The sequence below is a fragment of the Dipodomys spectabilis genome, unplaced genomic scaffold (assembly GCF_019054845.1).
Source record: "Dipodomys spectabilis isolate Male_0828 unplaced genomic scaffold, ASM1905484v1 ptg000043l, whole genome shotgun sequence".
Lineage (NCBI taxonomy): Eukaryota > Metazoa > Chordata > Mammalia > Rodentia > Heteromyidae > Dipodomys > Dipodomys spectabilis.
This window is the reverse complement of record NW_024870720.1, coordinates 13098365-13123501: the sequence shown is the minus strand read 5'-3', so window position 1 is coordinate 13123501 and position 25137 is coordinate 13098365. Positions and strand designations below refer to the sequence as shown.

At 38.9% G+C, this 25137-nt stretch overlaps 1 protein-coding gene across 1 annotated transcript in view; it reads left to right on the top strand.

Moving 5' to 3' along the window:
- Positions 1-22536, top strand: part of Fryl (FRY like transcription coactivator) — a 165922-nt gene extending 143386 nt beyond the window's left edge. The window contains exons 54-63 of the mRNA XM_042677986.1: positions 943-1110; positions 6300-6550; positions 7971-8181; positions 10211-10360; positions 10906-11004; positions 15164-15232; positions 17961-17978; positions 18831-18941; positions 20055-20245; positions 20469-22536. Of these exons, the coding sequence (XP_042533920.1) occupies positions 943-1110; positions 6300-6550; positions 7971-8181; positions 10211-10360; positions 10906-11004; positions 15164-15232; positions 17961-17978; positions 18831-18941; positions 20055-20245; positions 20469-20727 (1527 nt within the window). The 3' untranslated portion in view covers positions 20728-22536. The remainder of the gene's footprint in view (positions 1-942; positions 1111-6299; positions 6551-7970; positions 8182-10210; positions 10361-10905; positions 11005-15163; positions 15233-17960; positions 17979-18830; positions 18942-20054; positions 20246-20468) is intronic.
- Positions 22537-25137: the final 2601 nt, after the last annotated feature.

The following is a 25137-nucleotide window of genomic DNA, read 5'->3' as shown; positions in this document are numbered from 1 at the left end:
GACAGAATGAGAACCAGTCAGTTCCTAGAAGCCAGCCATAGCTCGCACTGTGGCTTTGCCTCTGTGCCACTGTGGCCATAGACCAAGGCTGGCATGACTCAAACTGTGGTGACGTTGCCTAACCTCTCTTTTAAATAAAACGGGACCCCTGGGAGTATCCACCTAGTGGAATTTATGAGGAATGAAGCTGCTGGCCCATAGTAGGTGCTTCATAATGATCCATACTCATGAGAGTATCAAGCTGAATTGTCTATGTTAAAAGTCCAACTCTTTTCACATAGTTTTAAGATAAAGAGAAAACTTAAGTTTGCTTCTTCCTCAGAGGAAAAAATGAATTTTTGCCTCTATGTAGTCTAAATCCTAAACTTACTGTTTTTCATATTGTATATTGACCTGGATTAAACTATAACCCTGCTTAAAAAGAAAATGTATAATACTTTCTTTTTAAATTAATAACTACTAGTTTTCAAAGAAAACAAACCCAACAGTAGTTTTTTCCACTATGACAATTTTATTTTGGTTTTGTAAATTTTTTTTAAATCTTTTTGAAACTGGTGTTGATTTTTTCCTTGCATAAGCAAACAGCCCACACTTCCTGAAGATTCACTCTTGTGAATTCTCCCTGATGCAGAGAGTTCCTGCCTTCATACATTTTGAAACTGACTGAAACACCCACAAAAGTGTGAACTGCTATGTAAAGTTAACATAAGTTACACAGAGTTCTTCTACTTCGTTTATTTAGCCAAGTTAATCTGAACCTGCATGAATGAATGCAGGTTACAGCACTCATTCCATCCCATATAGATTGGATGGGAGGAAGGGTAACTAGGAAATTCCAGAAGTTCCTAGAATATTTCATGCTGTGGGAGGTTACATGTGACTCTTGTGACTGTCACTAGCTCATAAACAACAAACCTCTCATCCCGCCATTTCTCCTTCCAGCTAAACAACGACTCTGCTGTTGATGAACTGACGCCAGAGCATCCTGACTTGCTTCTTCAATCTCAAGATTCCACCAACAGCCACACAACAGAAGAAGTGCTGCAAATCAGAGCTGAGACCCCCAGTTTGGAGGCCTGTCTAGATAATGCTAGCAGCCAGCTGCCTGAGGTGGGGAGACGTGGGGCTGGTGCATGGCCAATCTAGGTTACTTGAAGCACTCTGCCACATCCCTTGCTTGCTTTCCAAGAGTTTTCAGCTAATGTGCTAAGTATTTGATTTGTTTCTAGTATTTCTAACCTGTTGGGTTGTTTCAGACAAAATAGAGACATCTGATTTTTTTTTCTTTAAGTTGACAAGTTGAGGAAATAACCTACAGGTTAAAAATAATCTTGAGTGTGTCAATATTTTGCGTTGCAGAGTGACGGTTACTACGCAGGCGCTTCTCTGGTGACAGCAGGCGTCGCCTGGGGTGCTACATTTCTTTTATTTCTCTTCCCCTTCTTGCTTTGTGTGGGGTTCATGTGATTGGGGCTGTGAGGGGGTGAGAACCTCAGGCCAGCTGTGTTAGCAGTTGGTTCAGTAACCTTTTCAAAAGACTTTCGAACCATTAGTATTATGTTTTTTGGAAAGGCCTGTGAGAAGTAAGCCAGATTCCAAGCTAATGACTGACCAAAAATAAGTAAGTATTAGTTTTCTTAGTGTTTTGAATACAGATTGTTATAGATTTTTTAATGTAATTGCTATGGCTCTATGAAATGTGCTTTTTTTGTCTTGGTAAGCATTAGAAATTGCAATTTTTGTCACTGTTAAAGAAATTAATGTAGCTATTATAAATCTAATCCAGTTATTAGATTGCTTATTTTATCAAGGTGAAGTCTGAGAATTCATTTTACATGTTTGAACCGTCTTTAGGAGTGCAGATATATCTTGAAATAAAGGCATTCTGGCTTCCTTATCAGCAGACTTTAAAATACTTACAATAACATGGCTAAGGCTTAGATAATTAAACAAATACTATGATTGCATTAGATGTCAGACTTCAAGTGAGGGAATAGAACTTGACCATAGTTTACTGTCAAGATCAAGAAAGAACAAGAGGCATTTTTTTTTTTCCTAATTACATCTCATTATGAGAAACTTGGTAGTAAGTAAGTTGAAGGCTTTGTGAAAATTTAGAGGACTGTGGCATCTGTGTCCTAGAAGGGCTGGTGAGAAAGGACAAGTGTTGGGACCTTCCATGCAGAGAGATGGCATAGGGAAAGGCATGGCAGTGGGAAATTGCATGATACATTCAGGCAGCTTCAGGAAGTTCAGTTTTTCTGAAGAATAAAACAAGTAGAAGGTTAGAAACAATAGGAGAGGCAAATAGGATCTAAGACACGAGGGATCCTAAAGACGGATGATATCTTCTCAAAGTGGAACTCATGCAGTTTTTTCATCCTTTCAAGAAATAGCTGAGCTAGTAAGCTTTACTGTTTGAGATGATTAATTTTAAAAGAAGAAGGGTTCAGTCAGGCCCTGAAGATTCACACTTCTTATGCTAGTTACTGAAGGGGCAGAGATCTGAGGATTGCAGTTTGAAGCCACCCTGGGCAGGAAAGTCAGTGTGAGATACTTTTCTGTAATAAACCACCAAAAAGCCACAAGTAGAGCTGTGGCTCTGATAGATTGCTAGCCCTGGGCAAAAAAGCTCGGGAACAGTGCCTGGACTGAGTTCAAGCCCCAGGACTGGCAGAAAAAAAAAAAGAAAGAAAGAAAGAAAGGAAAAACAATGGAAAGACTAGAAACAAAGTTGATAAAGTGTCTTATTTTAATTTTGGTTAACAACAGGGAAAATACCTTCTCTTTGATTACAAATTTCAGTTACTCCTGAAGGAATTGATATTTTGGAAATGTTATGTTCTTTCAGATCGGACATGTTTTTTCATCCAACAAAATTCAATGGACTTACTTCCCAGCACTATAATGTTCCTGGGGGCATTTTTTCTACTAGATGAAAACCATTTTACTTTTGTTTCTTTTATAATGATCACTATATACTTCTTATGACACTAGATCAGGGTAAGAATGAAAAGACTATTTAAAAAATATGCTTTGTCATTTAGAAAACAATTCTGACATTAAAATCACTGCCAAAAGAATAGCATCTATTGGCTATATTGGCCTACTATATTTTTCCCCATGTGCCTAATTTCAAGTGACTCAAAATTGTTCTCTTATAAAGAAAAGTCGGGGGCTGGGATGTAGCTCAGTGACAAAGCACTTGCCTAGCAAGTGCAACATCCTGGGTTCAATCCCCAGTACCAAGAGAAGGAGGAGGAGGGGGAGGGGGAGGGGAGGGGGGGGGAGAAGGATGGAAGAAGAAGAAGAGTAGGAGAGCTGAGAGTATGGGAAGCACTAATATACTGAAACAAAAGCAAAATTTAAAGCACCTTCTTAAGTTACATATTTATGAGATTGCAGTTTAAGGCCAGACAGACAGAGCAGTCTGAGATTCTATCACAGTGGAAATGGGTGGGCATGGTGGCACACACCTACCATCCCAACTGCAACAGTAAGCTAAAACTAAGAAGATGACTGTCCAGATACGTAATGTAAGGAGCAAGCTCTTATCAGGGAGGCAAGGCTCAACAGTAGAGTGTCTGACTAGCAAGCACAAAGCCCTGAGTTCAAACCCCATTACCATCAAAAGATGGAGGCAGGATAAGCTAGTGTATTTCATATCATGATAGAAACTTTAGCTGTTTATTCCTTACTTCTTTGTAATACATACAAATTATACTTTGATCTCTGCATAAAAACTATACTTTGATCTCTGGAAAGCATTCAATTCTTCACTTATATTTATTAAGAGAAGTCTTCACAAAGGTTTTTAATAGCTAGGAATATAGTTCATAGATCACAATTATTCATTATAGGAAATGAATCTTGATATAACAATGCATGTGTGTGTCCCTTTGTATTACATGAAATTTTATTCTCAAAATCTTCATGTAAACAATGGAATGCATTCCTCTAGCGAAAAAGTACTTTTGTCATGAAATTTAGATGGTATTAGAAATTTTCAGTGTATATAATGTGATAATAATTGTTGATAAAACATTATTTTGAAATTGCAATTCCATAACAAATTATAGCCTACTATAGGTGTAAATTAATGAAAAGTGAGGTATGCTGTTTAGGTTGTAATACAGTGTTCCGTTAAGATACAATGTTTTGGCTGACAATAACTTAGTGTATTGAAAGTGATGTAGGAAGAAAAACATACCAGTAAGAATCCTAGATGGTGTCTGACATCATCACATAGGTATCTTCCCAAATGACTAGTGTTTGTCCATTCAGTGGCTGAATCTTTAAAAAGAGATTCCTAGAGGAAAACCACAGTTTATATTAAATGTAAACTATTAGGATGGTTAGGAAATGGTTGTGCTGTACTATTTTTAAATGATGCTCTGTGAAGACAGGGTTTGCTGCTTTCCCTGTTCAGCTCTATCTAGACCCCTGTTCTCTTAATACAGGTCATAGTCACACCCCATATTCCTGCACCTTAACTCTCTTTCACTGATATGGCACCCCTCCCATCTTTGCCTGGTGCTCTATATGCTGTTTCCTCCGCAGAGACTCCAAAAACATGTGGTCTTTCCTCCATTGAGTACCGGTAGTCATTTGTATATTGATCATATTCACCTTACTATATTTAATGTTATCTATACTATTTACTATATATTATTTTCAGTTGGCCTAACACCATTATTAGTTTGGAAGCTAATTATGGTTAGGAAATAATTTGTACCAGAGTATCCCTCCAGATCCGGTCAAGGTCCAGGCTAACTTAGGGTTAGGGTCTCCAGTTTTCACTGAAATTTTTATGCTTTTGAAAACTCATTTTTAACCATAAAAAAATATTAAAAACTATTGTAAAGCTGAAGTCTCTTAGGTGTAAGTACTAGAAAAATTTGATCATTGTTCCTAAAACTGAGACCACTAGTACTTAAGTTCAAACTGGTTAAGCTAGTATCTGTGCACATCTCAACATGGAGTTGGTGCCTTTATGCTGTATGCTTTGAGAGCATCTTCTATTAGCATGCATTAATTGTACAAGAGGTGTTGTAGTGTGACATTGCCATACTTGCTTATAATGTGTACCAATCAGACTCACCCCATCTGTCACTCTCTTACCACCATCCACTCTTCTATCCATTCTTTTTTTTTTGGTCGGTCATAGGGCCTGAACTCTGGGCCTGGGCGCTGTCCCTCAGCTCTTCAGCTCAAGGCTAGCACTCTACCACTTGAGCCACAGCGCCACTTCGGCTTTTTCTGCTTATGTGGTGCTGAGGAATCAAACCTAGGGCCGTTTCATGCATGCGAGGCAAGCGCTCTACCACTGAGCCACCTTCCAAGCCCCAGCCTCCACTCTTCTAAAACAAACCTTCAGCAGGTATTTTTTGTTTTCATACCTGCATTTTTCTTTTGTGATTGTAGTAATCTATTCACTGAACCAGTATCTATCACACTTCTAGCCCATGCCAGTCACATAGTGACATTATTTCGTTGATGGTAACAATGGATAGGAAAGAGGAAACCTAAGCATTATATTTTATAACCAATATTTTATTATTATTATTTACTTGGTACAGTTCAATTTCCTAATCTCTTTTAATCTCCAGCTCTAAAAGGATGGTGCTTTAGTCTTGTTGCCTGTAACTGTCCTTACATTTCCAGCATTAAGCTCATTGATTGGCTGCCATGATTGTTGAGGTTCACTGTCCTTCTGACTGGTCAGTACCTGCTCCTCATTTGTAGGCAGCCCAAGACCAGTGGGTTCAGTATTCTGATTCATCTCCTTGCTAAGAAGAGAATCACTGTTGTATAGTAGTATAGTATTATAATATATACTGTAGTATAATTTAAAAATGGGAGTACAATTAAGAGAAAATTGATAGTCGCGAAAGTTTTCTTTATGTGGAATTAGAATATATAGAAAAACAATTTTTCCAAAGGTCTATTTCCGAGTAAACACCTTAATCCTATATATAACTGAAAAGAGGGATAATTTCTATTGTTTCTATATGGCAGTAAGAGATAAAGTGTAATTTCAATGTATTTAGAGCTGAGAGATAAAACATGGGGTAGGGTGTGAGCCCCGAGTTCTGTACTGAACACTGGGGAAAAAATATCAAAAACAAAAACACTCTTTACAAAAATGATCTTATATAGTCAAAGAATCCAGAAGCTCCAAAAGTGAACAAAGATTCCTTGACTGAAGAAATGTGGGTGGGTAGCAATAATTCCTAAAGTATTGCTAAAATACTTTCTGTAATGTTGTTGAAGTTCACTAAAAATGGATCATTTCACAGGATACAAGTTCAGTATTAAAGGAGGATCATGTTACAGCCTTTGAAGATGAAGGGTCATATCTTACACAAGAACAGCAGGAGGACTCTCTTGTGTGTCAAGGAATTCTTGACTTAGAAGAAACTGATATGCCAGAACCATTGGCTTCTGAAAGCTACCCAGAGTCAGTCTGTGAAGAGGATGTTACCTTGGCTTTGAAAGAGCTTGATGAAAGATGCGAAGAAGAGGAAGCAGATTTCTCTGGACTGTCTAGGTAAAATACCATCTCCAGCACATGTGAAGTGGTGTTTTCCACACCACTCCATCCTAAAGTACCCAAATCTGTTTGTCTATAAGTATACTCTCTTCATTTTAAAAATTAAAATGACTTATAAGTATTACTTTAATGACTTTGACAATTTTGTTTGTAAAACTAAAAACATGTTATTTATAAAATCATTTTTGTGTGTGTGCTGTCCTGGGGCTTGAACACAGTGCCTGGCACTGCCCCTGTACCTTTTTGCTCAAGGCTAGTACTCTACCACTTGAGCCACTACCAGATTTCTGGTGGTTAATTGGAGGTCAGAGTCTCATGGACTTTTCCTGCCTGGACTGGCTTTAAACCACAATCCTCAGATCTCAGCCTCCTGAGTAGCTAGGATTACAGGCATGAGCCCCCGGCTCATGCACCAGTGTGTGGTGTGTGATTTTTATAAAGCCTTATGGAGCTGTCTTATAATGGGCATCATGCAATTTTAAGACCCTAGCACATTTCTTCATCTTCAGGACTTCAAGTCAGGGTATCAACCCAAGCTTCCTCACTGTTTTGTTTTTTGTGTAGTGCCTGACTGCAGTGATCATAAACTCCTCAGCAGAAATGAAGTGTCTTAGGTATCATTTTATCTACCTTACTGCTAAGACTCAATGTGTACTTAAAATATAACGGAGCTCTCACTGTGTGCTGTGACAAATAGCTTTGGCCTTGCATCTACAGTCTTTGGTTCAAATTCTGACTCAGATATTTCCTACCCAATAACTCACGTACATTGTTTAACTCCACTACACATTTTGTTTCCTCATTTGCAAAATCAAGATAGAAATACAATTACATTACAACCTTCTTAAAGTTGTGAAGCTTGAATTAAATAGAGTCCTTGATATAGAAGTACACAATCAAAATTCTTCAGTATTATTATCATTGATGGGAGGCTCAAGACTCTAGGTTTTCTGAAAAACAAACTAAAGCAAAATAAAGAAGGTGATAGATGTAGTTCAAGTAGTGCCGTACCTGCCTAGCAAGTTGAGGGCCCTGTGTTCAAACCCCATACCTTTAAAAAAAAAAGTGTCTAAAGTTGGCCACTTAAAATGGAAGCAGTATAATCTGTGTCATTAAAGAACAGCAGCATATTATAAGTCATTAGTTCTTTTCATCTACTTGAAATGAAGAGTTCTATTTCTAAAGATGTTAATTTTGCTTGTTACATTTGCTTCTTCATGCTTCCTTATGAAGGTGTGTGTGTGTGTGTGTGTGTGTGTGTGTGTGTGTGTGTGTCTGTGTGTGTGTGTCTGTGTGTCTCTGTGTGTGTGTGTGTGTGTGTGTGTGTGTGTGTGTGTGTGTGTGTGTGTGTGTCTGTGTGTGTGTGACTTGGACTGTTCTTGTAAGACAGCTTGACAATTGCTATGCTGTTTATTAGCAGTCAAGACGAAGATGAGCAGGACGGCTTTCCAGAAGTACAGACATCACCTCTGCCCTCGCCCTTTCTTTCTGCCATCATTGCGGCTTTTCAGCCCGTGGCCTGTGATGATGAAGAGGAAGCCTGGCGCTGCCACGTCAATCAGATGCTGTCAGACACCGATGGGTCCTGTGCAGTGTTCACTTTTCATGTGTTTTCAAGGCTGTTTCAGGTCAGTGAAGTTTAAGGTTTCAGAATTCACATCAGAATTACCTGACAGAGTCGCTCATGCCTGGAACCTCACTACTTGTGAGGACAATAGCAAGGGATCAAGGTTTGTTGTTAACCCCAGCCAAAGTTTGCGAGACCCCTTCTCAACTTACAGAAAGGCACAGCAGTGTGTGCCTGTCACCATAGCTTTGTGGAAGGCCAAATTTAAGAAGATCTGGACTCCATACCAGCCCAGGGAAAAAGCCATGAGATTCATCTCAGTGGAAAAAGCTGGGGGGAAGAGATGGAGGGGGGTTTGCACCTGTCATCTCAGCTACAATGGGAAACGTAATAGGTGGTTAACAGTCCATGCCTGGGCAGCTATTTCAAAATTAGTCAGTACAACTGGGCACCGGTAACTAATGCCTATAATCCTAGCTACTCAGGAACTGAGGTCTGAGGATTACAATTCAAAGCCAGCCCAGGCAGGAAAGTCCATGAAACTCTTAACTCCAATTAACCACCAAAAAGCCAGAAGTGGAGCTGTGGCTCCAGAGGTACGCCACTCACCTTGAGCAAAATAGGTACAGCGCCCAGGTCCTAGGTCAAACCCCAGGAGAGAGAGAGAGACACACACACACACACACAGAAATGTGTCTCGGCAAGCACAGGCCTGTCCCCTATTCTGTTTTGTCCCTGCAAAATAGAATTACCTGATAAAGTTACAGGGTTTTTTTTTCCTACTATTTAGATGAATAATCTTAATGAATATTACTTTCTAAGCTAGTAGTAGTATTGAAATTCACAGAATGTTCTCATGATACTGGAATATTATGTAATTAATAAGACAATTGGAATAAAACCTCAATGCAACACCTGATGAGTTTTTTCTGCAGTGCTACCATTGCACAAACCCAGAAACCAAAGGCATAGTTCTGATAAGTAGGAGTTAAATGAATTGTCACTTCCATCACAGTGTGGACGGAGCATGAAGCTGCTATGGTTCCTTTCAGGCTGAAGCAATAAGAGCTCTCATGTATTGAGTACTTACTGAATGCTCTGCACTTGCTCAGTGCTCTTCATTAAGTATTCTCTATGGAATGTGGGTACTAATTCAGCATTCTGTAACTAGGAACTTACAGCACAAAGAAATGCCACCATGTAAGCTCAATTACCTACCACCTTTCCACCTTACCTATGTGTACTGCCCACCATGGAAGACCCAGCTATATACATGTTCTCACTGAAGTTTCCCAACCACTGCAGCCTCCAGTGTGCCCTCCAGGATGATCTTTAGTGCTCACTTAAGGAATATTTACTTAATACTGTGCTGACTGCATTACTGCTTGGTTTTCTGTTTGCATTCTTTTCTTTACAGTGGTTGTGTTTCTCAATGCTTAAAGCTGTGCCTTAGGATTTCCTTCCTTCCTTTCTTCCTTCCTTCCTTTCTTCCTCCCCTCCATCCTCCCCTCCATCATTCATTCCCTCTCTATATCCCAGTGCCATCTAACAGCACTATACATACATGTGTAGGTATGCATTAACTATCTGCAGTAACTATACAATGGCTAATCTAGTCTAGCAAGTACTATGAGTCGATCACTGCCTAGTGGCTTATGTGAATAAATACTCTTGGATTCTGGGAAGATACTACCCTTAATTCCTTTTAATGACTTAACACAGATGGCAGCTTATAACATGATCATGAACTATACTTGTAAGTTTCTTTCAGGTAGAATTTGACTTTAGAAGAGCAAATTCTCCACATGCAAGGGCTTGGCTTCTAGAGATGAGCAGCATACAAGTCCCTCTGTCTCGGGGAAGTGAATAGCCTGTGACTTTTTTTCCCCAGTACTATTGTTTTCATCATTTTTAGAAATTAACATATTTCCTAAAGAAATATGTAAAACGTGTATTTATAGGTCAGTTATAGAATTCTGTATATTATTACAATAATTGTTAAAAAAGTATTCCATTTGTGAATTATCCTTCTGTATTTAACAGTGAAAAGCCTTTTTATGATATTAAGCATCACACGCTTTCCCCCACAGACAATTCAGAGGAAGTTTGGAGAGCTAACTAATGAGGCAGTCGGGTTTCTGGGTGAGAGTCTGCAGCGCATTGGTACCAAATTTAAAAGTTCCTTGGACGTGATGATGATGTGTTCCGAGTGTCCAACTGTCTTTGTGGATGCTGAAACGGTAAGTGTTCACACGCAGCCTTGTTAGGAAGACAAAGTTGGAATGGCAGCCTTCAGTTAAGTTTTCTTTAAGCGGAAAGTGTCAAGGTTTATATTTTCAACTTGATAATACATATCTGGCAACATGCTGTTCCAGATTACTAGATGGTGAGCCCCAGAACTCTGCTTCTGACCATCCCTGCCCTCACCCTGGCTCCACAGATTTCCCGTGGTCAAGCAGGAAAGTCATGCTGTACAGACATCTCCTTTCCTGATTCTTGAATCAAAGTGGATAGGAGATGAATAGGCCTCCCCATGATAGAGTGCCTTGATCGTCTCTGTCTTTTGGCTAAGCACATTTGTAGATTATATAGCTGTGTACACAGAGAACGGGGGCTTAAAAATCTTCAAGGATGGTGCCTTGGGAGTGTAGATCAAGTGTCTGTGCCAAAATGGGACAGTGTGGTAAGGGACAACCAACTGACAGCTATTCTATGACCCAGAAATTGTCATTCTCATGGCTGTGATCATAGTGTAATGTGGATCAACTTGTGTCTGGTTTGACAGCTGATGTCATGTGATTTGCTAGAAACACTCAAGTTCAGTGTTTTAGAGCTTCAAGAACACCTGGATACCTACAATGCCAAAAGAGAAGCAGCTGAACAGGTTAGTCATATTTTACAGTGTGAAAAAGGTAGTTTACTTTTGATGCTATAAGTATTTCCTTGGCCATAGAATAACCTGGGCAGAAAAGAGGCCCTCTTAGCACTGGTCTCAGGCTTGTGCTGGGGATAGGGTCTGAAAACTCTCTTCCCTGTTCAGTAAATCCATCTCTGGTTTTGAGAAATTGGCCTTATAAGAGCCTAAGAAGAGATCCTGGAAGACCAAAGCTTTATAAAAAGCTTGTGTGTAGAGACTGATAGCCACTGTCAACGTTGCAAGTAGGGAAATAGATACATTATTTGCAAATGCAGTACAGAATCGTGGTCTAGAATGTCTCCATGCTGACAGTACTCCCATCTTCCCCCATAATGTGTGAATGTGTGTAGGCAGACAAAGTGCATAGCTAAGTTACAGATGCTACTTGCTAAGAAATGCTTCTTTTATTCCATTGAAAACTAGCCCCCTAGCATGAATCTGGTATGTTTTCAAGTGGCAAGTACAAAAATACAAAGAAAATATGATTCTCCTTTTCAGACAAACTGTCTACCATAGGCATTTTTGTTTTAAAATAGATGAGTGTTCACTAAGTATGAAAAATGAAGTTTAAAATCTGATTCTTCTAAATATTACAGATAGGAATATAAGATATAAGTACTAACTAGAAATATGAATATAAACATCTGAAATGCAAAATAGTTCAAAATATGAAACTTTTTAATGACCAGCATAAAATTTCAAGTAGAAAAATGTCATGAAATGTAGTCAAATATAATCAAAAAAGGAGTATATTAAAAAAAAAATGAGGGCCAGGGCAGAGTAACTGCCTGGCAAGCCCAAGACTCTGAGTTCAAATTCCTGTATTGCCCACCCCCCAAAATGTATAAGAAAATGATCATCACAGATATGTAAATTAAGAGTAAGAAATGATGGTAAATGCCAAACAACCACACTTATAATCCTAGCTATTCAAAAACAAAGCTGACATCAGACCACATTTTGAGACTAGCCTCGGCAAAATGTTGAGAACACCCCCCCACACACACACCCATTTTAACCAATGAAACAACCAGACTATTCAGGAAGCAAAACAGAAGAGTCCATTTTGTAGTCCAGGGTTATAGTCTTCTTGTGAAAATAATGAAAATTAAAAGGGCTGCAGGTGTGGCTCAAGTAGTAGTTTGCTTATCAAGTGGAACCCCAGTACTTCCTGCCTTTCCCCATCCCTCCCCCAAAAGACTACCAAATAAGTACAGGACCAAGACTCAGTAAAGATGTAATTTTTTTTTCTCCTAAAATAATCTGTAGATATAATGTGATCTGATTCAAAATCTGACCATTTATGGAAATTCCTAGTCTAATTCTAAAATTTACATAATACAAACAAACAGCTAATAATAGTACACACAATTTTCTTAGACATACTTCAGCAAACTCCAGGTTTCAGATCATTTCTACCCCACTGCTTATTTTTGTAAATAAATAAGGTTTTTCTGGGACACAGCCATCTCATTTGTTTGCCACTTGCATATTACAAGACTTGAGTATCTGCAGCACAGACAGTATAGTTTATAAAACCTAAAATATTTACTATTCTGCTTTATAGAGAGGTTTTCCATACTTGCCCATGAAGAATGACAACGGAGTTTGAACTTAGACTTGTACCCAATAACTTATTTCACACCTCAAACAGTGCCAAAGACCAGTGGAATATAATAGACAATCCCCATACAATCCATTAAGAGATCACACAATGTAATCACAGAATTAAGAAAAAAGTACTATTGTAGTGAAGTAGAAAAGAATGTTCTCCACAATTAGGTTTGTATGGGAGATTCTTTCCCGCGGCACCATCTTCCTATTTCTTGCCCTATCTATTCTTCTTTTCCCTACTTTTTCTTTCTCCTTTTCTGCCAATCACATACTTGCATGCAGCTTTCTCATTCTACTAGTTTCACCTTTTTTGATGGTACTAGGGATTAAACTTAGAGCCTTGTGCTATACCACACAAGGGCCTTACTATTGAGGTACATACTCAGCCCCTACTAGTATTTTTGTTATATGTTCTTTGATGTTTCTCTCTCTCGCATAGTGAGAATAGAAATCTCTAGGATTTGTTGTTGTTATTGCTTTGAGCCTGTCCTGCCCAAGAGGAAAACTGCACACAGACTGTTAAGTTCACTTCTCTGAACTTCAAACCCTTTTCTTAGCATTGTGGCTTCACTATCTCACAATCTTTGATTATTGTGTTTTTCTAGATACAGTAGAAAACTATGGCTACAAACTTGAGTCCCTTCAGCCTCTGTACCTAGAGACATGTGTAGAAAGACCCCTAGAATCAGCAGTGGGACAAATGCAGAGTTCACTTGAGGACCCACCTCTGATGCCCTGGTCCTGGCTGGTAGTTCTCAGTGAGTGTAATTTTCCTTGGAGCATTGAGCTTACACAAGCCTCTCTACCATACCCAGAGCAGAGCTTCCTCACTAGATAAATATGAACCTTCATTTGAGCTTGAGCAAAGAAAACAGGACAGATCGATTAGGATAGGAACTGAGGCTGCATGCTGTGTTGTCTAACATGCACTGTGAAAGGTGTGGACCTGCCCTTTGCAGGCCAGTGTTTGGCTATGAAACTGTTATGGTTGAGGCTTCTCTTTAACAGGTTAACAATCGGAATTAAGTACCCTAAAGCCGGTCACTGGTGACTCACACCTGTAATCCTAGCTACACAGGGGTCTGAGGTCTGAGGATCACGGTTCAAAGCCAGCCCATGTAGTAGAGTCCATGAGACTCTTAAATCCAATTAACCACAGGAAAACCTGAAGTGGAAGTATGTGTGGCTCAAAGTGGTAGAGTGTTAGCCTTAAGCAAAAAAGCTCAGGGACAGCACCCAGGCCCGGAGTTCAATCCCACAGCCAACAAATAAACAATAATTACATTGAATAGTGGTGAAATCAATATGTATGTGATATAAAAATTAATTTAGTACAATTAAGTCATTAAAAAATCAACTGAAATTATTTCCTCCAAGTTTATTGGTATTCTTGGGCAAATTGAACTACCATAATGATAATTCACTATACAAACATTTTAATCTTGTGTATGAATAGAGATAAATTCAACGATCCATGGTAGATGTCAAGTGAATTCTGCCAATGTTAAGAAATCTGCTGATAGCTTTTGACAGTGTCTGCCACTGGCCACATCTCACCCGAAAAGCTTAACATGTTTTTCTCCAGAGATGCTGTCAAGAAAATAGCCCAAGGGGCCAGTACAGTCTGAGTGACTGGGATAAAAGGAACAGAAGGTCAAAGAGATGGTTCTTGAAATAACTGAAATGTCTGGTTTTAATTCTTTCCATACGCTACGACTGAGAATTTTAAATGTCTAATATAAAAACATTTTCAGAGTTGCTGTGTAATGTAGCTATTATATAATCCCTCCCAGAAAAACCTAGGACATCAGAAGAAGTGACAATCAAAACCTAGGAGCTTAACTTGAAGGCTCTTCGGTTTTACTTCAGTTTAGAAATTCTGTGATTCCAGCGTTCTTTTCTGCTCTGCCACAATGCTGTTCTTTTGTTTTTATTTAACAAAAGAAAATGTACTTAAATAGCAACTTCAAGAATAATCCCTGGAGAAGGAAAAACCGTATTTGGTTTCTGCATCCACTATTCTTTAGAAATAGCATTTATCATTTGTTGTCATCTAAAAAGAAGTAAAAGATTTAAGTGGATTTTGGTTTTTGTTTCACTAATTAAAACTGACAGCAGTCTTCTGAGAATTACACTACTGATAAGCAAATAGAACCAGTCAGTTCTAAGTTGCCTTTTTAAATTGACCAGAGGGGAAGAAAATCTGATCTCTTCTTACATTAGGAAAAGGTCAGGAATAGATTGTGGAGATTTCTAATAAAATCTGCAAACAAAAAGCTTTTCTTACCTAGAAGACTGTTTATAATAATTTTCATTACTAAACACAGTAGTGCATATCTTGTTATTGACTTCTTATCCTGCCCTTATTTGTTCTGTGAGGGGGATGAAAGTGTTCTATCCACAAACACTCCTAGAGCTTCAAGTCATTTTAAGTTTGTAGTTTGGTTGTGGATGGCTTCATTGTGTATTACACAATTGCTGTATTAAAATTTGCTGTTACTTACTTCTTCAGTGGTTAGACAATTGTAAAAGGACATTTGGTGCCAAAGAAGACATATATAGGATAAGCCCAGATGCACAGGTAAGTCTCTTGTCCTTGCTTTTAATGTATTACTATGCCAGGTAGAACAGTGTATGTGTAGAGATGTCCTTACTTGGTATTCCTAGAAACAGAGAATAGTGCAAACCTTTTCATATTGCTTATCAGAACAATCTTTGTAAAAATTAGGTTCAATGAAATATTAGTTTAGTAATGAAAAATTCACTTTTATAAAAACGAGCCACCAGCTTGTGACGGAAGCTTAATAACATGCAGCAGATAACCCTGCAGGATATCTGGGCCGTTGGCTAGCATTTAGATGCATCAGCTCTTAGAGCAAGAAATTTCTTCTGCAGTAGTGTTCTGTATATGTCAGAAAGCAAACCTATGTCTGTGTGTCCAAATTAGTGAAATTCTGATTGAATAAATTTATTTTTCTCTGGTATGACGTTCATGAAAATATCAGCGATGTATTTCTGATGCTGTTGGGTTTTTTGTTGTTGTTGTTGTTAGTTTGTTTTTGTTTTTGCCAGTTCTGGGGCTTGACTCAGGGCCTGGGCACTGTCTCTGAGCTTCTTTTGCTCAAGGCTAGCACTCTACCACTTGAGCCACAGCGCCACTTCCAGCTCTTTCTTTTTATGTGATACTGAGGAATCAAACCCAGGGCTTCATGCATGCTAGGCAAGCACTCTACCATTGAGCCACATGCCCAGTCCAGCAATGTATTTCTTAAGGAAAGATGGGCAAGAATATTTTCAAGATCTTCTAGCCATGCTAATGGGAGCAACTTCATTTGGGGAAATGCATTTATGGACTGAACAGTTCCCACAATTAAGAAGTTACATGGTATGGATTTCTAATCTCTACAAAAGCTATTATACTATGATAGTAAAATGTAAAGTTTTAGAAAAATGAAATGTTGAGAAGAACCAGTTTCGTTTACGATACTTTCCAGCACTGTGCGAATAGGCATTTTACAGTCATCATCACTGTCCTTACAATTCAAGCAAGCAGGCTCTCCCTTTTAGTCATTCCTGTTTTGGAACTGAGGCACAGAGAAGTTAATTTATCTAAATTTTGAAATAGTGGGACCAGGATTCAAACCAAGGCAAAACTGGGTCCAAGTCCTAAACTAGGTTAGGGGGAAAAACCTATACTAGGTAGGTTAGGTAAACTAGGTTAGGGGGAAAAACCTATACTATGTAGGTTAGGAAAAATGAGATGATAGGGAGTTAGCCCTAGCCCAGAATTAGACTGGAAGGGCATGGTGGCCAGTGTTTAAATGACTCTCTTGTTAACTTTTCCCTTATAAATTAGATGAATATGCAAAGGGGTTGCTTTCCCTTTCTTGAAGATTCTAGGTCAGGTAGCATAGCTTCAGATTTCCTACTAAGTGAAAAACTATAAGCTGTTTATGTGAGTCTTTGATTTATATTTTCCCTCACTTTTCATGTTCAATGCTGTGTGCATGGAAGGTCCTTTTTACATGACCGTCTCTGCTGTCGTTGTATACTAGTAATTGTGGGCATAATCAATAAATGTTTATTAACTAAAATGATGTAACATATACGTGCAAATTTCAACATGCTGAAAAGCAGCAGTTTAAACTATGCATGTGTATATTCATCCTCAGAGATGCCCGTTAGCATGTTTGCCTGGTGTGGTAGTTGAGAGCTACGAGAGGACATCAGCAGTTGTCATTATCATGAGCTTCCATGCATTTCACAGCACAGGCTTTGGGTAGATAATGGTAGAGCTTGTTCCATTTATGCTAAAAGAAATAGGAAGTTTTAGTTCAAATTCAAAATTCCACATGAAAGAAACTACAGAAATCCAAGCCTCAGAAGCAAAACCTTATGCTAATGTTTACTCAACGACTATCCTGGTGAGTCATGTGGAGCTGAAGTTCACCTTTGCTTAGCAAATCCCTTCTAAATTGTAGGAATAAATGTTATATCAACAGTCCCTCGGAACAGGCTTACGGATGACTTCTAGAAGCTATATTTACATGATAGAAATTCCTGTTTTAATGAGACTTGATCCAAGTTGCTGTAGATATTTTAATGTGGTAACTTTTAAGATAATCCATAAATGAAGACTTTTCACTATGAGTTTTACATACATTACATCCTTTGATTAAAACCTAGTTAGGTCAAATTTCTGATACTAGATGACATTTAGAGTACACTGTAAAACATATCTGCTCGCGATATTCTGCCCCGTGGCTCAGCATAAGTAAGGCCACCTTGGATCAATTAGACATTGAAAGGTAGAAAGTCTAGAATCTTCTCATGGGTAAGTATTACTCTGTAAGATTGTAAGCAGTTCTTTATTGAAAAGATAATGGTGTCTCATTCACTTTCACCAATTTTCCACATTACTAATGAAAATTTTCTTAGAGCTGAGTCTTGTCTGAGGGTTTTTATTGTTGTTTACCAGAAAAGTTAAACTATTTGGATAGCAGACACTTTGAATAGCCAAAATTCCCAAGATCATATTAGTTGTTTTACTGTATGTAGCTTTTACACAGAAACAAACCATGGCCTAGATTTGAGTTATTTGAGAGTTAGGAGGGAAAAAAAATGCCACCCTGAATTGTTGCAATAAAATCTAGAAAACTGTATTTTTGAAATAACATTTTTGTTGGGGTATAAATATATGTTCTCCATTTTACCTGAGACATCTGTGACCCTAGTGAAAATTTCTTACACTAATTCTTGGTCTTTTTTCTTTCTTTGTATTTTTGTGACCCGATCACCTTCTTGCTTAGCAAATGGAAATTCTAGCAGTAAGTGACCTGTCTTGATTTATGGACTCCTTATCCCTGCCAGACAAACTGGTTTCCATCTGCCATTTGTCCTTCTGTGACCTTGTCATAGACTACTTTAAAAGTAGTATGTGCTTCAATTTGCATATCCCTAATCCATGAAATGTTCTATAAAATAAATGAAATTTGGTTTTACCATTTATATATATATATATATATAAATATAAATGTACAGCTAGCAGGCACCTTTTTCTAAATATAACTAACATATCTCCTTCCAGTTTTAAAAAACAATTCAATTTCATAGTCTCACTTAAATGAGGTTGCCAAGTGGTTTTCCTTAGAAAAATTACTTCATTTTTGGAAGTGGCGCTGTGGTTCAGGTGGTAGAGCGCAAGCCTTGAGCTGAAGAGCTGAGGGACAGCGCCCAGGCCCAGAGTTCAATTCAAGCCCCACAATCCAAAAAAAAGACTTCATTTTTAAAGATAGACACTTCTTTAGGTTAAGAGGTGGCCCAGTTCCCCTTTTCTTTATCAGTATCCTATTGGTAGATGCAGTGGGACCACTACTAAGTACGCATCTGTAAATTGAGAATTTATCCTTCTTAAAGCATCTCATATATTGCCTACTGACACATTCTATGTGTCCAGAGTGAAAAACGTGCTTTATACTAAAAAGGAATATGTTACCAAAGAGGCTTGTTTTATTTAAATGCCAGCCCTCAAAGCATCTTTTTTTATCTACCCTTCATAAGCTTCACAACATATTAACTTGCTTACTACAGAAAAATCCCAAGACAATGTTAACATGATTATAATTTTTAGCCACATACTACAGTACACGCAAATTAAGTGTAATGTAATTTATTTGTAGGAACTGGAACTCTGCAGAAGGTTATACAAACTGCATTTCCAACTGCTGCTTCTGTTCCAGGCCTATTGTAAACTCATCAACCAAGTAAATACAGTAAAAAATGAAGCAGAGGTAAGTAGTCTGCAGACATTTATTCCTTCCTAGAATAGTCAGTTACTTACCTTGAATTAAAGAATGACATATATATGGGTATATATTTTTTTTTAATGTGCACTGTCAGGTTGTACTAGAAAGACCACTAATACTAGTCATCTTCACAGGCTCAAGATAAAAAGGTTTTGGTAACAGAAATGCTTCAAAGTAGTCATGGAGATAGGCGGCAGGGATGGTAGGGGAAAAACAAAGGAGGAGGCAACAATACTTGATAAGAAATGTACTCCTGGGGCTGGGAAGGTGGCTCAGTGGTAGAGCACTTGCCTTGCATGCACGAGGCCCTGGGTTCGATTCCTCAGCACCACATAAACAAAAAGAAAAAAGCCAGAAGTGGCGCTGTAGCTCAAGTGGTAGAGCGCTAGCCTTGAGCTGAAGAGCTGAGGGACAGGGCCCAGGCCCAGAGTTCAGGACCCATGACCGGACCCAAAAAAGAAATGTACTCATTACCTTACTCATGTAATTGTAACTCCTCTGTATGGTATTTTCACAATAAAAAACTTATTTAAAAAAATAGTCAAGTAAAATACATCAGTTCAATAGACATGAAATTAGTGAGACCTCTAGTTTAAATTATAATCTAGTTGTATTTAATTTTATGGCTGCATATAAGACTCAAGATGATAAAAACAGTTGAAAACCATCAATGTGTAGGCACAGAGATAACTAACACTGGGAAAATGAATTTGTAAACAAGAAACTATGTGTACATATTTGTGCTTATAAAGTATCCTGATTAAATAACTTCAGACATCTTGATTCTCCCTAATAAATGAGTCATCATTATCTTAAATGAATATATAATCATGTGTTGGGACAATATAAACATTTTTATTTGTCAAAAATAGTTAAGCTCAGTGTAGTGGTGAATGCCTCTAATTATTGGAAGGTGAAGGGCAGGATTTCAAACTGGAGGGCAGCAGGGCTACCAAGTGAGATGCTGCTAAAAAATAAAAAAGTAAAGCCTGGCATTTGGAACATTTAACATTGGAAAATAAACCCCTCACAGCCAGTTACAAATGCTCCAACGTTCCTAAAGCTTGGAACTGATCCTGGGGGTTGTATCTGTTCTAGGTCATCAACATGTCAGAGGAGCTTGCCCACCTAGAAAGCATCCTCAAGGAAGCAGAGGCTGCTTCAGAAAATGAAGAAATTGACATTTCTAAGGCTGTACAAACCACCACAGAAACTGCCATTCATTCTCTGATTGAAACTCTGAAAAATAAGGAATTTGTATCAGCCGTAGCACAAGTCAAAGCATTCAGGTAAAATGTGCAGGGGTTTAAAGATGCCCTTCTCTCACCAGACAAGCTCAGGTTTTGGTCTTTTATTTCATGTTTCAATGAGCCATGTCTCTGTGAGAGGAAACTTGACCTTGTTAAAAAAAAAATTTTTTTTTTAGCCAGCAGGTATTACTTTGAGTAATATTTGCTCAGATACCTATTTTATCTGTGACTAATGGCTTCCACAAACGGTGGTCTGTTTTAGGACTCTCTGGCCCAATGACATCTTTGGCAGCTGCGAGGATGACCCAGTGCAGACGCTGTTGCACATCTACTTCCACCATCAGACGCTGGGCCAGACGGGCAGCTTCGCAGTCATAGGCTCCAACCTTGACATGTCGGAAGCCAACTACAAACTGATGGAACTCAACCTGGAGATAAGAGAGTCTCTGCGCATGGTGCAATCATACCAACCTCTAGCACAGGCCAAATCGATTGGGAATATGGTGAGCACTGGATTCTGAGAAGCTTCAGGCATTGTGGAGAGAAACTGAAGATTATTAAGAATATTAACCAAGCACCTTTTATGAACCCTTGCAACTCACTGATAAACTTTTCTGGCAGCACCTACAATTAAAGTGTAACTAACAATAAACTAGCAAAAGCAAACATCTGAAGAAAGAAAAAAAACTGTAATTGTTTTAACAAGCTGCCAATACCTCCCATAATAACTGTATAAAGAAGAAAATTTTAAAAATACGTATCCTATATGAAAAGAAAAGGGCTAAAAGTGATGCATACAAATACATTACTTTCTGGAGAAAGCAAAGAATTCCAAGAATGTTTGCAATAAAGGCCTCTGATACTGGGACATCAGAACAGGCAAAATGAGGCTGAAGTCACGGCTGACTCTTTTGAGCAGATGACCTGCAAAGCTGCTTGGATTCACCCACATAATCTACAGTTAGTGCTTGATCATCTACATGAACATCCAGTCACGTGGATACACACAGACTTATTTGCAGAAACCATTGAGTTCTTTCAATTTATGGGATAAGGGTTTGGATTGTTTGTGTGTTGGGGGAGGGGGGTTGGTCTGTGTAAGGAATTATGTGTGTGTGAGTGGGGATGTATGGGTATTTTCAAGGTGTGGATGTCTGGTGATGATATCTAAGAGCATGCCTAAAAGAGCACTGCAAGATTATTTTTGAAGAAATTTTATTTTATTAGCTCTAACTCTTCATAGTGTGTAAATGTTAGAACATTTTAATAATATTTTAAATCTGGGCTTTCCCAGTATTTCAAAAAGAAATAATATATCTGTTAAGGTTATTGGAATGCTGCTCAGTTCTCTGATCAGTGCTTATGTTACGATTGTTGATAACTAACCAAAGTAGATGCCTGCAGAGACTTTAAAATGTAAAAATAAAGATGTATGCTGCCCGTCAGCGATTCTCACTAGAAAAGTTAACTTATTTTACTCCATAATTATTATAGAAACTGTATAGACTAAAACCAGTATTTTCTTGTACATTTGTGCCATGCACTGTTACACAAGAGTAGGTGTACAAGGCTAAAGGAAGAATTGCGGTCATTTATGGTAGACCACCGGGCTTGCAGGCCATGAAGTCTATTGAATCCAAAAGAAGAGATGCAAATGCGTTTTCCTGCGATTCTTCTGGACTCACATGCTTCATGCTAAAGGAACCTGGGGGCTCGGGAAACAGAAAGGAAGCCTGAAGACTGACTACCAAAACTCGCAATATACTTACCCACTGAGTCTGTAGCATAACATGAACTGGATTCTCTGTCCTTTTTTTAAAATAGCATTTTGTAAAAGAAATGAATGTAGTCCCACGACTCCTGATTTGAAAGGAACACCTTATATTTTTTATATGCATCTCTTATCCACTGTGACTTTCTTTTAAACTGGACTCTGTGGTTGCAGAGTTTGGAATGCAGAAATGAAATGCTTAGCTTTGCCTTTCTTGGGGGCGTGGACCCTGCCAGAAATGTAATTATGCTCAAGTGCATTAATTGAAGGCACTGTGCACGCCGTTGGACTGCTGACCATAGTTATGTTCCCTACTGGTCACGGCACATTCATAATCACTGTATTTTTTTGACCCTGATAAAAAAAAAAATATTTTAATGGTGTTCTGGTACTGTAAATGGTGTCCTTTAAATTATTTAATAACTTTTGGGTATGGGGCAGGCAGAGAGGGATGGTGTCCAGAGACACAACCACACTTTACACCCTATCTTACTCTCCCCTATCTTCTTACCCTGCCTACATCCTTTTTGTTAAAAATAAAAAAAGAAAGCATTGCGTATCTTGGCTTATGTGGCATTTTTTTAAAAGATTAAAAACATGCAGCACTTAGAAACTTTACAAATATTACCTAATCAAGTTTCATTGTTCCTTAAAAAAAAGGAATAAACCACCAGGTGTCAGGGCTCACGCCTGTAATCCTAGCATCTCAGAAGGCTGAGATGTGAGGATCATGGTTCAAAGCCAGCCCAGGCAGAAAAGTCCCTGTGAGACTCTTACCTCAAATTAACCACTCAAAAACTGGAAGTGGTGCTGTGGCTCAAGTGGTAGAGCACTAGCACAAAGAAGCTCAGGGACAGCGCCCAGACCCTGATCAAGCCCTACAAGTGACACACACACAAAAGGACTCAACCAGGTATGGTGGCTCATAGTTGAAGCCAGCCTGAGCAGAGAAATCTGAGAGATTCTTCAGGTATCCAGCAAAAAGCCAAAATGGACTATGATACAAGTGGTAGAGCGTGAAAAAGCTTGTAAGCAAGAAGAGTTTGAGGCCCTGAGTTCAAGCCCCAGTGTCAGCACCAAAAAAGAGACTCACGAGACAGACCCTTCAAATAGTTGCAATTGGCTTTTTGAATTTATAGACCACGAATTTACTAATATAACAAAAACGAATACACTTGCAAGATACAAATTCATTAGGCTGCCTTCTTTTACAATTGGATCTTCCTCATCTATTGTTCCTCTAAATCTGAAGTTTTGCCCAATGTTTAACATTACTTAAAGCCTAGTTTTGCCACACATAACTTTTTAAATAAGTTCACTAAACTTATTTCTAGAGAGTAAATGAAATAGCAAAGGAAGAGATAAAGGACTTTTGCACAATTTAGAAGATAGTTTCTATTATCTACAACTTACCTTTAATTGAAGAAATACTGAAATACTGAAAATACTCATCATAACCAGAAGAGCTCCCTGCTAATGTCACACCAACACCATCTCCATGAAAGAAAGTAGCTGGGCGCCCTTGGCTCAGGTTTATAATCTAATCCTAGCTACTCAGGAGGCTGGGATCTGAGAACAGCCATTCAAAGCTAGCCTGGGCAGGAAAGACCATGACACTCTTTATCTCCAATTAACCACCAGAAAACCGGAAGTGGCTCTGGGGTTCAAATAGTGGAGTGCTCACCTTGAGCTGAAGAGCTCAGGGACAGCACTGAGGCCCAGAGTTCAAGCTCCACAACCAACAAAGAAAAAGAAATTACAGCGGCTGGGAAGGTGGCTCAGTGGTAGAGCACTTGCTTTGTATGCATGAGGGCCCTGGGTTTGATTCCTCACCACCATATCAGCAGAAAAAGCCAGAAGTGGTGCTGTGGCTCAAGTGGTAGAGTGCTAGCCTTGAGCTGAAGAGCTGAGGGACAGTGCCCAGCCCCAGAGTTCAGGCCCCACAACCAACAATAACAACAATAAAAAATTACACCAGATTTATATTCTAGAGAAAATGTAGGAAATAAGAAAATTGTCATCCCATCCCGTGGCACCAGGGAGAATATTTCAGAGTCTAGCCTCTCAATGTTTTTAAAAATCTCCTCCCATGTAAACTGTGGACTATGTGTATGAGCAGAGTCTTCTTGTTAGGATGTTGCTGTCATAACTCAGGAGCAAAAGATGTTTTGATTTGATACTACTTTAGTAACTAAATACCTACTCACCCTAACTAAAACAGTCTGAGCCTTGTTTTCCTCAGTAACACAGAACTAGTTGCCTTGTTAGACAAAGCAGCAAAAAAAAAAAATTAGACTAATGTAACTTCCCATCTTAATAGAATGTCTTAAAAACCTACTTGCAGCTGGGCGTTGGTGGCCTGTAATTCTAACTACTCAGGAGGCTGAGATCTGAGGATTGTGGTTTGAAGCCAGTCCAGCCAGGAAAGGCCTTGAGACTCTATCTAGTTAACCACCTAAGAACCAGAAGTGGAGCTGTGGCTCAAAGTGGAAGAGTGCTAGCCTTGAGCAAAAAAATGCTCAGGAATAGCACCCAGGGCCCTGAATTCAAACCCCACTACCCACCATACATTATATATATACATATATATGGTATATATAATATATAAATGCAGCAAGTCTCTAAACAGAACAAGTGAAAACACCTGCTTTTATGCACATCTCCCAATTTATCTAGACCCTGAAAGTTAGCTTGTCTATTTTTTTGGGGGGGATCATGGGGCTTGAACTCTGGCCTGGGTACTGTCCCTTAGCTCTTCAGCTCAAGGCTAGCACTCTACCACTTGAGCCACAGCGCCACTTCCAGCTTTTTCTGTTTATGTGGTGCTGAGGAATCAAACCCAGGCCCTCATGCATGTGAGGCAAGTATTCTACTACTAAGCCACCTTCCCAGCCCTGATTATTCCTTTTTAAAAGTGATCTGTCACCATGTCCTACCACCTTTCACCATTGAAACCTTTTTGTGGGTTCTCACTGATAAAGACCATCCTGAGATGGCCTGAATTGTCCTCTCAGTCTGGTCTTGCCAGTACTACCTGCTGTCTTGTCCTCAGTGTAGTAGTCTACACTGCACTCCAGCCTTGTTCTGCTCTCTGCCACAGGTCTTCGCATGTTACCAAAGCACGAAAAAGTTTTTCTGCCTAACTGCCTGCAAAGTGTCC